Genomic DNA, 16,322 nt, shown 5'->3' with positions numbered 1-16,322 from the left:
ACTTTTACAGGTGTAAGAGTTTTAAAATACTCAAAAATATAATAACATTAAATTAAAAAAGCACATTTTATTGTTAAAAACCCTGCCCACAAAGGTAAGTTTATTTTTAACCTTCATTACAAAACTTTAAAAAAAATGGGAACAATATATATTTTTTCTAAGGCATTTATTAACTTTAATTTCAATTAATTTTAATTATGTTCGGTGTGTTTTTTATTTTTTATTGTGGTGTTTAGTGTGTTTTGTTTCCCTCATTAATAGCGATAGAACTGGTCGATACGGAGCTCCCATTGCTAATACTGGACCTGATTGGCTGAGCAGTCACACGTGATTGCACCGTCTCCGTGGGAACCCGGAGGAGTGGAGCACACTTCGCAGCACGGGAAGAGAAGGCCTCCCCACCGGAATCCCACGCTCCTCCGGAACCACCAGGTAATTACGTTAAAATTCTCCGGTCAAAGGCGTTTGTCCGGAAGAAACCTCCGGCCGAATTTCAGGGCCAATACTGGAGTGAGTGATATGCTGGGAACATGGAGAAACAGCCATTCTCGGCTGAGGAACCTAGGAACCCAGATCTTAGTGGCCCCACAAATAAATGTTAGCTGACGAATATAAAACCAACCGAGTGATCTTAAAATGAGGCCATTTAAGGAAGTTTCCAAGAGAACGTAATTCTGAATCACAATCATGAGAAAATGCATTCAATTTTGAAATCCACCACAAAATTACCACAGTGGTCCACTAGGTGGAGCAGTAGTCCACTAGGTGGAGCTATATTCCACTCATCGTAGGTAGTCTCACCTTTATATGTTTTCTCAAAGCACTTCAATCACCTAACACTCAGCAATTACTACTTCAAGGGGGAATGTCACCATGCGTGTAAGGGTAACAGAGTTGTGGCTCATGTGATTCTGATGGACCAATCAGATCTCTTGCAATGAGCACAGAAAAGGGCCCAAAAGTCGACGATTTTAATACAATGATAGATAAAAGTTGGAATGAAGTAGAAAAGCTTGCACCGTGCTGTTGATTCTATCTGAACCAGTAGATTACACAGATCAAGCATGTTATTTGAGCTAAAAATACAAAGGGATTCATTATTCCCCTTGTTTGGCTCAGATCGATGAGGTGAGTCGTTCCATTCAATTCAGACATCCTGAGTAATCGATATTCTGGAGGATATTTCTGAAGTAATAGGCTCGATTGACAGCCAGGTTTGTGTGGAAGACTTGAGCCAGGTGTGTGAGAGGGTCACGGCCATGGATCTTTGTAGACCATTGATGGACAGCTCTGTATCTCTGCTGACTTCAGGCTGACTGTTGAACTGAGTGCAGGTGGCCAAGTATAAGCCCCGTGTCGCAATCTGCAGGGTTTGTGAGCGAAGGCTTGTGTTTGGCCGTCTGCCCAGTCTGAAACCAGTAGAAATACAGGGCTATTGAGAGAACCCTGTGGTATGTGAGAAATAGAGCAAGTGTGTGTCAAGGGCTAATTTAATGTCAAGGTCGCAGGAGAAGCTTCCATCTTGTATTGATTCCCAGAGGAAGAATAAAGTCTACATTTACTATAAATCTATTATTTATGTTCAGTACTGGTCACAGATTTGTTTGAATGTGTCCTGTGCTTTATAGACTGAGCTGTGATCTGATAATATTAATCTTCCACTTACCGATGAGAGCACATGGTATATCCAGTCAGCCAGAATACTGTGTTTCACATTTATTCTTATAGCCCTTCGAGATTTTACATTTTAAAATGAACTTTTATATTTATTTCCAGATTTGTTTGAAAATCCAGCCCATTTGTTGCTCCACGAAGGGTTTCTCTGGGAGAGTAAATCCATTGGAATTTTGTTTCAATTTTCTGATGGTGCATCTGCAATTCTATCCTGCTCCCCAACTTTTTACTTAAACTGCAAATTAAAACCCTTAATTTGTGCACATTTATAGCAATATTTTCACTGAACGAGTCACACAGATACCATATTGAGGTAGTTTCACACAATAACGGATCAGAGCTTACATTTATTTAGTGCCTTTAATGTTACAGTAAATGTCCCAAGATGATCCATAGAGGGGGAATGGATACCCAGCAATAGTAAAGGAAAGGTGAAAGGTTAGACAGGTAGATTTTTAGCAGGTTTTGTTGGTGGGGCGAGAAGGAGCAAGGTACAGGGGTTTAAGGGGAAGTGTCCCAGACAGCAAGGCCAATGAGGCGATTTACCAGCTCTCAGAATTTCCTGCTTAAGGCTGCTCTTAAACAAAGTGTGTGAGCCACAAGTTACTTTAAAATATTTAAACAGGGCAAAGGTGAAATTTCCCAGCCTTTTCAGTTGGATCTCCCCATGATCCTGTTATTTGCTTTGTGAGCCTATTTGGAGTGGTCCTAAGGAAAGGAACTTTCCTTTAAAAGTCACTGTTCCTTTAAGGGTTCCATGACAGAGCCTTAAAGGGGCAGCAACTTTTTAGGCATTTTTTTGTTTGTATTTTTACTGGGAAAGTTTGAACTGTAACAGATTATTAAGGAAGTGCAGGGACACTGAACAGGGGAGTGGAGGAAGAACAAAAGGGACGTTCTGTGATCGGCTGGAAGACAGGAGGGATTTAAGAGACAAAAATGAGATGGTAATGGTACAAGTTAGGAAACAAAAGTTGAGTCAGATGGGGTATGAATGGTGGAATCATCACCGATTGCCGTGGGAAAGAGAGAAAAATAAATAAAAAGGGGGTGGGCATTGTAATAAAAAGGGAGGAAAGTGAACAAAAGACGGGCAGAGGTTCTGGTCTGAAATTGTGGAACTGGATGTTGAGTTGAGAAGGCTGTAAAGTGCCGAAACGAAAGATGAGCTTCTGCTCCTTGAGTTTGCGTCGAGCTTCATTCAAACAGTGTCGGAGGCCGAGGTCGGGGAGGTCAGAGTCGGAATGAAGTGGAGAAATAAAGTGAGGCAACCGGAAGCTCAGGGTCACGCTTACGGACTGAACAAAGAGATTCTGCAAAGTGGTCACCCCATCTGCATTTGCTCTGCCCGTTGTCGAGGGGACCACATCGTGAGCAGCGAATACGGTGAATACTAAATTGAAAGAGTTACAAGTAAATTGCTGTTTCACGGGGAAGGAGTGTTTGGGGCCCTGGATAGTGGGAAGGGAGGAGGCAAAAGGACAGGTGTTGCATCTCCTGTGCTGGCATGTGAAGGTACCGTGGGAAGGGAGGGGTTGCTGGGGGTAATTGCGGAATGACCAGGGTGTCGCGGAGGGAGTGGTGGGAGGGGGAGTCGAGGATGGGGGATCGGGTAATGAGCAGACTATTCAACTATAGTCATCACTACAGATGGAGCCAAAAAATTCAGGTCTGTTTTCATTAATTGGAGAATTATGGGCTGATTTGATAGAGGTATTTAACATTATGAAAGGATGGGACAGTGTAGATTGAAACTGACTGTGTCTAGCAGTTGTGGTATCTAGAACAAGGGAACATAGACCTCGGCCTAGAAATTGGCTCCTTAGCGCCTCCTGTTATTGCCTCCAGGGGCTGATCAGGATGCATTAACCACTTACTGACCGGGCGTGGCGAGATGATCGACACCCACATTGTACCGCGATTCGCCCAGAGACCATGACATCATTGCCGTGTGCATCACCCCGAACCCGAACTTCTATTCCGTCCCCTGCAGCTTCGCCGGCCGAAGACACCGACAGTTGCAGGACATGTTCATCGGGAGGCGATGCTTAATGGCGAGGTGGCCGAGATAATTTAAAACATTTGTGAAATGCTGCAAATTGATTATTTTCAATCCCCTTCCGTCATGATCAATCGTCCTGGCACTCAGCTGCAGTGCATTGGGCTGATCGGGCCGTGTCGTGTCTGCCGTCGGGGACCAGGTAAGTATTCCCCTTGCAGAGCCTGGGAGGGAAGGAGCCTTCCAACGCAGCACTGCTGCATGGCCCATTGTACAGCACTGCACAAGTACCGCCCAGCCTGCCTCCTGTTGCTCTCTCGGATTTGGTGCTCAACTTCCTTCCTGGAACACAAAACACACATTGTTAAAAAGTTGAAAAACATTAACACCACTCCCGAATTTCTCCACCTCAATGTTTAATGTAAGAGATTTAGGACAGGGAGCAGGAGAAACTTTTTTCACAGAGGACAGGATAGGTTAGATAGGTGATTGACGGAACCTAAAGGTTTTGTCTATGATGTGTAAACAAGGTGGAATAGAGTTACCTGTTTGTTTGTGCCGTGCGGAGAGACTGTTCCCAGAGGGGATTCCTTGTTTCAGTGTTTTCCTCTGTGCAGCTGATGGTTGCTGTGCAGTTTGGAGGCCGGGGAACATCTGAGGCCGGTGCAATTGTCCCTCGAGCAAAGTCAGCAGCCAGCAGGAGTCCAATATCGCAGGAGAGGAGCAGGCACAAGAAGGGCACAGCAAAGATCGTCAAAGGCTCAAGCCGCTGATACTGGAGAACTTGCAGCTAGCAGGAATCCAGACTCGGATCCTGCGATCTTTCTGCTTATATGGCTGAGCTATTCACAGCTTTAACCAGATGAGCCATCGGGAAAACCAAACTCAGTCAATTGAACAAGTGCCTGTGTCAGCTTTGGCTCAGTGGTAGCTCTCTCGTCTCTGAGTCAGAAACTTGATTTCTTCTGGATGTTGCTACGAGTCTACAAGTGTTTGGTACTTTCTACAGTTGTTTCAAGTTGCAAAAGACTACAGAGAGCGGTGTGGCAGATGCTGAAGGACTGCCTTCGAAGCTTCTACACAAACCAGTTGCTCCCAGACATGCGTGCACTAGTAGGCATTCCCCTTGGAATGCAGCAAGACTTGGAGAATGAACAGAGGGCACACAGAGCAGGACAATCTACTGGAAGAGGGGGGAGGAGGATGGGGAGAAGGGCTTTCAGCAGCAGGCCATATCCAGGGTGTTTAGGGAGCAATTCTTCCATATGAACCTCAATGAGAAACAATGTGTGAGACGCCTTCGCTTCAGTAAGGACGACCTCACTGAAATCTGCCACCTCCTGCAACCACAACTGTAACCTCAGAGCAGGGCACGGACCACATTACCAGTGGCTGGGAAGGTGACCATGGCGATGAACATTTATGGGTCTGGCTCCTTCCAGGCTGGAGCTGGAGATATTTGCAACATCTCGCAGTTGTCCATCCATTGTTGGTTAAAGGAGGTCACGGAGTCTCTCTATTCAAAGATCTCTGACTACATTTCATTCTCTCTCGCCAGAGACAAGCAGGGGAAGCGAGCACGAGGCTTCGCTAGGATTGCAGGCCTCCCCATGGTGTGGGGTGCCATTGGCTGCACGTACATTACTTTGTGGGCCCCATGCCAGAACCAAAAGGGATTCCACTCCCTCAAGGTCCAGCTGGTGTATGACTGTAGGCAGCACAACATGCAGGTCAATGCCCGGTATCCTGGCAACAGTCATGACACCTTCATTCTACAGCAGTCTGCTGTGCCAGCTGCACTTGAGCCAAAATGGAAAGCCAAAGGGTGGCTACTGGGCGACAAGGTCCATCTGCTGACCATATGGCTGATGACTCTGGTGCACAAGCCAATGAAAGCCGTGCTACCACACAAAATGTGCTGGAGCAGGCCACTGGGATGCTGAAATAATAGTTCCGCTGCCTGGACCATTCTGGAGGGGCCCTGTAGTACTCACCAGAGCGGGTGTCAAGATTCGTGGTGGTCTGCTGCATGTTGCACAACCTCGCCATCATGAGGGCACAGCGCTTGCCACCTGCTATACAGCAAGCAGCTGAGGGTCAGGAGCATGAGCAGGAGGAGGAGGAGGAGGAAGAGGAAAAGGAGGAAGAGAAAGGGAGGAGACAACCTAGACAGTCCCTTTCTGCCCAGGCTGCCCGTGAGGAACTCATCTGTGTGTGATCCCAGTAACCGCAATCCAGGGGTACGTGGACCACAACAATTGGATCTGCCCCCTCCCACTCCAAGTTCCTCTGCAGCCCAGGGGAGATGTCCTTAACCTTGGCACCGGGCAGGCAGCACCACCTTCGGGACTCACGCTCTCGGCTGCAGAGAACAGTATCTATCCCCCGACTGATACTGTCCCCTCCCACTACAGCATTTCTTTTTACTCCCCCCACTTAAATGGCCCCCTGTATCACATTGCTGTGGTCAGTTTGCTCATCCTCCCTGCAGTCCCTGTTTTGGTCCACACAGGGAGTAAGAGCGTCGAACCTGTTGGACAAGAGCAAGGGCTGAGGCTCCTCCATCACTACATCCTAGGTCCCCATACCTGCCTCACTGATAGTCACACCCTCCTGTCCCTGACCACGGACCAAGTTTGAATTAATTAATCTAAGGGGTGTGACTGCCTCCTGAAACACAGTGTCCAGGTAAGCGTGATGTGTCCCTGATGTGTTGCAGTGTTTGAAGCTTGGACTGATCAACACGGAGCCGAAGTTCCTCGAGCTGCCAACACTTACTGTCAATGTGGTCACCATGGGCCTCAATGGTCTCCACCTGCTCCCACATGTTGCAGCAGTAACATGTTGCCTGCCCTGCCATCTCTAATGTATTTAATTAATTACGTTTTCAAGTTTTGAACGTTTTAGTTTTTAATTCTGGCTCTTAATATAAACCAATGCCCAAGAAAAGAGAGAAAAACTGACCAACCAATCACTTCCCTGCTTTCCTGTGATGTCACACCTTTGATCCTTTTGACTTCTTGCCCTCCCAGGTCAGTTGGTGCTGGTTGGGCTGACACTTTAGTAGTTCGCCGCTCCTCACGATCTCGCTGTGGCTGTCACTGCAACTGTTGCTCTGCACTTCTGTGTGAATGTGTAAGTTTTCCCAGAACATCCCAGCAGTCACCTCTGGGTTAGAGGTGGAGAGGACGCCTGTGCAGTGCCAGAAAATACATCCTGGGGCCTGGGAACACCCAGTAACCAGAAAGGTTTTTGTTTCTTACCCGTTTTCTCTGCTATTTGTTGCCCTTCCCTCCGCTCCTTAAGGTGTTGACTCCTTCGTGGGACACAGTCCCATGGGCACTGGACACCCTCCAGCACCTCACCCAGGGGCCCATTATTGCTGTGGAGAGCTGACCACAAGTTTCAAAAAAGCCTGACACAGGAAGGAAAATTTGCTCAATTTTATTGCAAATTATGCCCTATTTCCCGTTTGGGAATTGAATATTTTTATCAAATGCTGACAAGTGGCCATAAACATTACCGACTGCCAGAAAATATCGTGCAAGTTTTTCCCATCATGTCCTGTACCACACTAACTGTCCGCATTCACACAGACCAACAATTGTCATGTATTAATTTCACATTCTGTTTGTAGCCACCAGATGGCGACATTGTTGGAGGCCACTGAGCAGCATGCACATGGTGCTGCTCAGGTATAAAAGGCCAGCCATTTTGAGAGTCAGGCATTTTGGGCCTAAATAAAACATAGCCAAGGTTGTACCTTGCTCAGTTAAACAGTACTCAGTTTGAACCTTTATTGCATACATAACAACAATACAAACTAAGTCTTTGCCACAGCTTAATTTTATTGGTTATTTTAATGTTCAATCTCTGATATTACAATTACAATTGAAATCTCGGGAAAATCAGTGTCTGCAGCCATTGTGTTTTGATATTTTATCCCATTTTAACCTATTTCTAGATCCTTTAGCTTTCCTCCCTCGACTGAGTTTCTTCACAGAGATGGTGACAGTCTCTGGAAAAGGGACTTTCCCGGGTATTGTCCAAGCTGCTCTGTGTTGGCCAACGAGGGACACAGAAGGTTTGATGAAGAGCAGGTGCAGCTGACCAGTTACAGGGCAGGGAGACTCCCAGTGACAGAGGCTGAGATCTGAATGAACGCTCTGGATGGGAGTCCAATCGTCTGTCAGCAAAGCTTCAGAGCAACAGAATCAAGCTGATGATTTATTTGAAGGGCCTGCAGTGGTCGTTGGTCCTTTCTCAACTGGTACACATGGAAAGCCTTTCACCAGATGGGGGACTTTATTGTGAAGAGGCAGCAAGTGAAAGATATGTCGACAGAGTGGTTTTATTGCACCCTCTCTGGGCTGGATTGGATATTTATTTACACCATCATTACCATAAAAAGAGTATAAGTCACATGCTCAGAGTGCACTGAAGCTTATGCACCTCCAGCTATAATGCTTTACCTGCATTGCTGTTAAAACACCTAAACAGATGATGATCATAATAAATCAAATTTTTCGTGTTTATTTGGACATCAGTGTCCCTCTATCTACCCAGTTTTCTAGATTATTTAGAACTTCATTGGGGGCGATTTTAAACCTGCCCACTTGGCAGAAATTGGACTAAGCCACTCGTCAAAAGTGGTGGGATCATCATTGACAATAATGGACTGGGGTGTGGTGACATCGCACATGGACCTGGGTCTGGTGACATCACACACAGACCGGGGTGTGGTGACATCACACATGGACCGGGGTGTGGTGACATCACACACGGACCGGGGTCTGGTGACATCACACACGGACCGGGGTGTGGTGCCATCACACATGGACCGGGGTGTGGTGACATCACACACGGACCGGGGTCTGGTGACATCACACACGGACCGGGGTGTGGTGACATCACACACGCACCGGGGTGTGGTGACATCACACACGGACCGGGGTGTGGTGACATCACACACGGACCGGGGTGTGGTGACATCACACACGGACCGGGTCTGGTGACATCACACACGGACCGGGGTCTGGTGACATCACACACGGACCGGGATGTGGTGACATCATACACGGACCGGGGTGTGGTGACATCACACACGGGGTGTGGTGACATCATCGGGCCCTGACTACGCCGTTAACTCTGGTCTGGGCGGGGGAAGCCGGTGCAGCTTTTCCAACAGGCCGAAGCAGCTCTGAGGAGAATCAGGATGTCAAGGTGTAAGTGTTTGACTTTCCTTTGTGCAGGAATGCCCCGCCAGGCCCCAAAATGAAAGTTTGGGGCTCCCCTGCCCCGGACTCCCCACATCCCCCATTCCATCCCCGAGACCCTCCCAGAACCACCTTCACCGCACCTGCCTGCACGCCCTGTGGCCGGGAAGTGGTCTGGCCGCACGATAATGAAGTTCGGGATTTAAAATACCCCGGGCCCGATATCTGCAGCAACAGGTGAGTTTCCCATTCCCCTCGCCGCTCACCCACCCAAAACCCATCTGGAGTTAAAATCGGGCCCATGTAATGTGTATTATTGTCTAAAAAACTGTTCCTATAATTCATAAAATACAACTATTGTGGCTCTGACCCATTGGCTCATTTAACTCTAATTCCCCCAAAACCCACGTTATTTTTTATCGTTTCACACATAGCAAAAGGTCGAAGGATACAGGAACAAATCCTATTGGTTAGTTCACCAGTGGTGTCAATATTCTTGAATGAAGCACAGGAATTTTGAATAACTGCAGAAAGATCATTGTTTGAAAATTAGACACACGAGTAAAATAATAATTCAAAAGAAAGTACCAGCAGAATATAATAAGTGAAGCAAGTACCCTACCAAACCTGCTCATAAATCAGGGAGTATTAATGCATCTTTCAAAAATATGTTTAGTTTTAGCTGGGAACGAGAGAGTTGTCTGGATAGAAAGGCGTAATTCAGCGAGAGCACTTAGATATTCTTCATTGTGACAATCAAACTCCAGGGCCTTTTCAAAGCATTCAATAGCTTTACAATTCTTCCCATCCAGCTGGTGCAGTAACCCAAGAACACCAAGGGCTTTGCTGTCTCTTGAATTTATGCAAAGTCGCCTGTCTGCTATCTTCTCCAAGTTTTCGTGACACCTTCTCCGTTCTATTGAGTCATATTTGACTTTCACTCCTTCCAGAAAATGGGTGACGGCATTTGATTCAGATCTTTTCTGGTGCAGTTCAAATAATCCGACCGCTAAACATATTTGCTGCTTATTTTCTTGGCGAATATTTTCTAATTTCAGTAGATTGCTGTAGATCGCCTCTGCTTCAAAAAATTCTTCATTTAATGAACAGATTTTTGCAAAATCCAGTTGTGGCTTAATAGATGTTAATGGGCGGGGCTCAAATGCCTTTTCAAAATGGTACTTGCATTTATTGATTAAGTCAGCTTTCTGTTGAAAAGCAGGATTGCAAGGGTCTTTGCTGCCTGGATATTTGATCAGTCGATATAGTTTTTTTTTGTAACACTGACCTATTTGGTGGTGTAAAAAGGTAGAGTTTGGGGTAATTTCGAATGCTTTCTTCAACAGCTCCACAGCTTTTTCCACATCTCCTTTTGCTCTGTAAAATTTTGCTGCATAACGAGTTACATATGGAAGATCAGGGGACTTCTGCAATGCTTGTTCAACTAATTTCAGTGCTTCCTCCTTTTGATTGAACTCTTGTAGTTTTAGAGCCAACAGCACCATGGCTACAGAGTCATCTGGATCAAGTTCCAGCACACGTCGCAACTGCTTCACTGATTGGCTGCGGTCACCACTCTCTGGGGTACGAGAAAACCCTTCCAGACGGAACAGAGCAGTCGCATAGCCAACGTTCCATTCAGTGTCATCAGGATCTTCCTCCAGAGCCTTCTCAAAACATTCCTTTGCCTCTTCATAGTATTGATCAGCAGAAGTCAACAGTGACCAACCCTTCTCCCCGTATACTTCAGGTATCAGTGCTGTATACCGAGAGCCATCAGTAAATTGTTTACAGATCATCTCCAGCTTGTCGAGGTAGGACTGGGCCTCTGTCAGTTGGCCCATGTGATAATATACCCAGGCATAGTTTCCATAGGTGATGATGCTTCTTCTTTCAAATTCATGTTCATGGTTCTCCCTCAGAATCTTTTCAGCTTCCTTTAAGTTTTTAATTGCCTCTTCACAGTTGCCTTGCAGACAGTTTACAAAAGCGAGGTGGTTGTAAGACCTGGCCTGATATTTCACACCAGCCTGTATTGAATCTTGCAATCTAGACTTCATGTTGTCCAAGTCAATGTTTTCCTTCTGTGGGCCCCATGTGAAGTGACATTGAAGCCAATCGAGCTTCACTTTCAACAAATCCTTCTGTGTGTTGCTGCAAGAGAACAAAATTCATCAAAACCCATCTCAGACTGGCTGTGTCACCCCCTCCCCTCTCTCCGGTTTCTTTAACTAAAGCCTTCTCCCGACTCCTGGACCCACTGACCATGAAATCTCTGGTCACACAAAGGTGACCTCTGCAAAAACCACTGCAAAAGGAAAAGGGATGACTGCAAATCTCAGCTGTACTTACACTGGTCTCCTTCATGCTGGCTGATGTACCAGCTCATGGACATTTAATCTTCTCACGCAATGTACAGCATCACCTCAAACACCTCCACTCCCAATGATATGAACAGGAACATTGGTTGAAGTACTCAGTCTGCCTGTTGGTTCACCCATTACATCTCCTTCTCATTCATGCATTCCATTCTGAAATGGGAGTTCCTCACTAAAAAGGTCAGAGCTAATTCTAAAACACTCTCCCTCTCACATTGGCAGTCCAGGTAACTCTCCACTAAACAGATCATCAACCTGGTCCTCCACAGGGACCCTGCTGTCTGTGAGCAGGTCATTCTCCACCCCAACATGCGGAAGGAGAACCTAGAAGTCTTTAAAATTATGAAAGGTTATGATAGAGTCGATACAGAGAGAGTGTTTCCACTCTGAGGAGGAGCAAAACTAGAGGCCATCAGTGTAAGACAGACACCAAGAAATCAAATAGGGAATTCAAAAGAAGCTTCTTTACCCAGAGAGCGGTGAGAATGTGGAACTCACTACCATATGGAGTGGTTGAAGCAAATAGTATAGATGCATTTCAGGGGAGACTAGATAAGCATATGAGGGAGAAGGGATTAGAGGGTTATGCAGATAGAATTAGCTGAGGAAAGACAGGAGGAGGCTCGAGTGGAGCATAAACCAGCATGGACTGGCTGGGCTGAATGGCCGGTTTCTGTGCTGTGTATCCTATGTAACCCTCTCTAATCCCATCCTTAAAGCAGAAAAGAAGGCCCAACACAAAGATATCAGCATTCTGAAAGACCATGTTTCATGAACTGACTCTTACCCTGCTGAAAATCTTCCACCATGCCATCCTCCAGGTGTGATGTTAAACCAAGGCAGCCTCTGCCTATTCCAGTGGATCAAGTGGACCTCATAGATTCTATGGCATTATCCGTGAATTCTGTGTTCCTCTAACTCGGGCTCGTGTCCTTCTCCCACTTCACCCACTGATGGTGGCCGAGCCATCAGCCCAGACAGGCCCGATACTCTGGAATTCCCTCGCTGAACCTCTCCACCTCACTCTCCTCCTTTACAATCTCCTATCTCTTTGACTAAGCTTTTGTCATCCCTCTAACCATCCCCTTCTTTGCCTCAGTGTCCATTGTTGTCTGATTACGTTGCTGTGAAGCACCTTGGGATGTTTTCCTAGGTTAAAGGTGCTATATAAATGCCAGTTGTTGTTGTTGTGCAAACTGAGTTGTCACATTTCCTGACAAAACAACAGTGACTGCACTGCAACATAATTCACTGAATGTGAAGCACTTTGGGACATTTCTGAGAGGTGTGATAAGGTGTTACATCAATACAAATTCTTTCTTCCTTGCTGTTAAACTCACGTTGATACACTTCATCCCCCAGCCATCCCAGCTTCTCCTTGCACTCTACTCCGCCTGCCTCTTGTTCCTGTTGGCTCTCGTCTCCCTCCCCCCACAATCCAAGCTGTCATTCTTACCCCTGCCCCAGTTCATGGTGGCTTTCCTCCCTTTGCTGCTCCGTTCAAACTGCTGCACCTGTCCTTTCCCCCAGTTCATGTCAGCACTCTTCTCCCCCGCCCCCATTCTCAATGTAAGTCAGCACTTTTCCTTCTCCTACACACTTTAAGCTGGCACTCTCCTCCTGCATTTCATGCTGTGTCCATCCCCCCATCCCAGTCCATGCTGTACTCTCCCTTTGCTTTATAGTTCAGGTTGCTTTAGTTTGGATATATGAAAGTGCTGGAAATCACTATTTTACATTAGTAGATCCCTTCTAGATTCCCATGGAACACAAAGTGAAACTTTCTTTCTTCAAACTCTGGATATGACCTGAGGGCACTTACAGAATACGTCTTTCCACGACAGTATAATATTCAAGTTTAACTTTGTACTTTCAACAGAGCCAAGTCCAAAATAATTTAAATTGTTGTTTGAGTTATAATCCTATGAACAGGTCTGCCTTTTGCCTCATGTTTACTGACTATCACCAGTCTTGGTGCAGCAGTGTTCCCTTATCTGTGTGTCTCACTGTGAGCCACTAATCCCAGCTCTCTGCATTTCAACTGCTTTGTAATGTAAGCTACTTTATTTCTGAAAACTAGTTGCTTGTTCGATAGTCTACACGTAAATTTAAATAAAGGAGGAATTCCAATGACCGTTACCTCATCGTGCTGATCGATGGACAATGCGTTGTTAAAATTTCTTTTTCAGCTTCAACAATCGTTCCAATGGTGAATTGATCGAGAAGAGTGTTTAGTGTGTTGTTTTCCAGCTTATTTATACTGTCCAGTTATTGTACGCAATGAATCATTTCCTGAATGTGAATCGAAGCTAAACCTATAAAATGAAACTAAGAACCAAAGGGCGAGAATTTCATTATCGCCCAGGAATGGGCGGTGTCATTAGAAAGGTTGGAGATTGAGCAATATGCACCAATGTTTTACACTGCATGCAAAATACGTGCTCACTGCTCAAAGAAATGATTGGAGTCCTCGGGGAAGAAATTTCGCAGTGCCCTGATTGGGGGTGTTAACCGGCTGGGGGCGGGACTTCCTGCGCCCGGCACAGAAGTCCCGCCCCGGCCGCGGAATTGCGGTTACCGCCCCTCACAGGAAGTGGAGCGCAATCTCGCCGAGTTCCACTTCCTGATGGGGCAGGTACCAGGGCGATACCTTTTTTCTATTTGTTCCTGGGATGTGGGCATTGCTGACAAGGCCAGTATTTGTTGCCCATCTTAGGACACGATTGGCAGCACTGGCGCACTTTGCTGGGCCTCTGATGGCCTCCACTGGGTCACCAGGGCGGCCTGGTGCCAAGGCTGCAGCCTGGCACACAAGACAGAATGCCAAGCTGCACAATGGCAGCTCGGGCCATGCCAGGGAAGTAAAGAACGAGCCGATCGGTGAGTCGGTGAAACAGGTAATATGGCTGCACAGGGCGCTCCCGACCTCCCCTGTAACTTTCACCTTGTGAGCGGAGTTCGGCCTGGTTCGCGATCCACGAGGCTGGCACTGACACCGCTCATGGCATACTTACGGGGCACTGGCCAATGTAAATGGCCGCGGGGTCATTGTGTGGCACTAAGGGGTCATCGGCGGTTGTGCCCCGGCCCGGGGTGCTATTGGTGGGGCACGGGGCTATCGTGGCAGCGCCTCGGCTAACTCCAGCACAATTTTGCAAGAGGCGCCCAACCCCCTCTTGTTGAGAGCACTTATGGCCCTCCTCCTTCCTCTGGCCACATGTTCCAATCTTTCTCCCTGCCTCCGCTCCCTCTGCCGTAGATCCTGGAGGGGGAGGTCGACTACCAGCACAGCCCCAATTAATGTTGTCAATTGTAGTGGTATGATTTTTTAAAGAATAAATGCAGCACTTTTTAGTTGCTACAACACTCCTGATACTCAATAACCTTGAAATCACGGATTGAGACTGTTGCATTATATGAAACTGAGAAGAAAGCACTGAAGCTCCACGAACCTACGGCTGCAACTCACTGCTGATGATCCCTTAAATAAACATCACTGGAGTAGACTTCCTGGTGCTCCATGCCAGCTCTACCATTGGCTGTTTCTTCTGGCACTAAGGTAAGTGGCGACAATCAGTTTTGCAGATCGGGCGGTCAGTGAGCATTGCACACTCACTGACATCACGATCCATCTGGTGTTGAGGCTCCCAGCAATAACTGTTAGCACCGACACTGCGGTGGGGGGGATTTGATGTGTGGAGCGGGGTTCCCTTCGCCCCACATTCATGTTGTCACATCCCATTAACGCCAATTACTGAACTAATGGGAGGTGCTAAGGTGCTGAATTTTACCCCATAATGTGATATGGCAGAATCAACACAGTTTTATGAAAGAGAAATTGTGTTGGACAAATCTATTAGAATTTTTTGAGGGTGCAATTAGCAGAGTAGATAAGGGGAAACCAGTGGATGTAGTATATTTGTATTTTATAAAGGCATTCAATAAAGTGCCACACAAGATGTTACATGAGATAAGGGCTCATGGGAATAGGACAATATATTAGCTTGGATTCTACTAACGGAGAGAAAACAGAAAGTAGGAATAAACGCGTCATTTTCGGCTTGGCAACTTGTAAATAGAGGGTTGCTGCAAGGACTTCAGCTATTTACATTCTATATCAATTACTTAGATGAGGGGACTAGGTGTGGTATATCCAAGTTTGCTGACAATACAAAGCTAGGTGGGAAAGTAAGCTGTAAGATCAATTCAAAGAAACTGTGAAGGTTTATAGACAGGTTTAGTGAATGGGCAAGAAGGTGGCAGATGGAGTATAATGTGGGGAAATGTGAAATTGTCCACTCTGGTAGGAAGAATAGAAATAGTAAGGAAGGACATTAGTTTGGAGGATATGGAATCTGTATGGGTGGAGCTGCAGAATACCAAAGGGCAGAAAACACGAGTGGGAGTTGTGTACAGACTACCAAACAGTAGTAGTGAGGTTGGACACAGCATCAAACAAGAAATTAGGGATTCATGCAATAAAGGTACAGCAGTTATCATGGGCGACTTTAATCTACATATAAATTGGTTTAACCAAACTGGTTGCAGTACGATGGAGGAGGATTTCCTGGAGTGTATTAGGGATGGATTTCTAGACCAATATGTCGAGGAACCAACTAGAGGGCTGGCCATCCAAGATTGGCTGATGTGTACCAAGAAAGGACTAATTAGCAATCTTGTTGTGCGAGGCCTCTTGGGGAAGAGTGACCATAATATGATAGAATTCTTTATTAAGATGCAGAGTGACACAGTTAATTCAGAGACGAGGGTCCTGAACTTAAGGAAAGGTAACTTCGATGGTATAAGACGTGAATTGTCTAGAATAGACTGGCGAAAGATACTTAAAGGGTTGACGGTGGATAGGCAATGGCAAACATTTAAATATCACATGGATGAACTTCAACAATTGTACATCACAGGAGTAAAAATAAAACAGGGAAGGTGGCTCAACAAGGGAAATTAGGGATAGTGTTAAATCCAAGGAATTGGCATATCAATTGGCCAGAAAAAGCAGCAAACCTGAGGACTGGGAGAAATTTAGAATTCAGCAGAGGA

At 46.2% G+C, this 16,322-nt stretch overlaps 1 protein-coding gene and 1 long non-coding RNA gene across 2 annotated transcripts in view; one reads left to right on the top strand and one right to left on the bottom strand.

The window, feature by feature from the left end:
• Positions 1-268: 268 nt before the first annotated feature.
• The window catches only part of LOC139259613 (uncharacterized), a 59,157-nt gene continuing 43,103 nt past the window's right edge, over positions 269-16,322 (top strand). The window contains exon 1 of the long non-coding RNA XR_011592616.1: positions 269-432. This is a non-coding gene — a long non-coding RNA (uncharacterized lncRNA). The remainder of the gene's footprint in view (positions 433-16,322) is intronic.
• Positions 9,528-13,412, bottom strand: LOC139260436 (interferon-induced protein with tetratricopeptide repeats 5-like). The gene is made up of 2 exons (XM_070876999.1): positions 13,408-13,412; positions 9,528-11,043 (listed from the first exon to the last, which is right to left on the bottom strand). Exons 1-2 carry the CDS (start codon positions 13,410-13,412, stop codon positions 9,528-9,530), a joined length of 1,521 nt encoding a protein of 506 aa, XP_070733100.1.

Source organism: Pristiophorus japonicus, chromosome 3, assembly GCF_044704955.1.
Source record: "Pristiophorus japonicus isolate sPriJap1 chromosome 3, sPriJap1.hap1, whole genome shotgun sequence".
Lineage (NCBI taxonomy): Eukaryota > Metazoa > Chordata > Chondrichthyes > Pristiophoridae > Pristiophorus > Pristiophorus japonicus.
The sequence above is the reverse complement of the archived record's forward strand: the minus strand, read 5'-3'. Positions and strand labels throughout refer to the sequence as shown.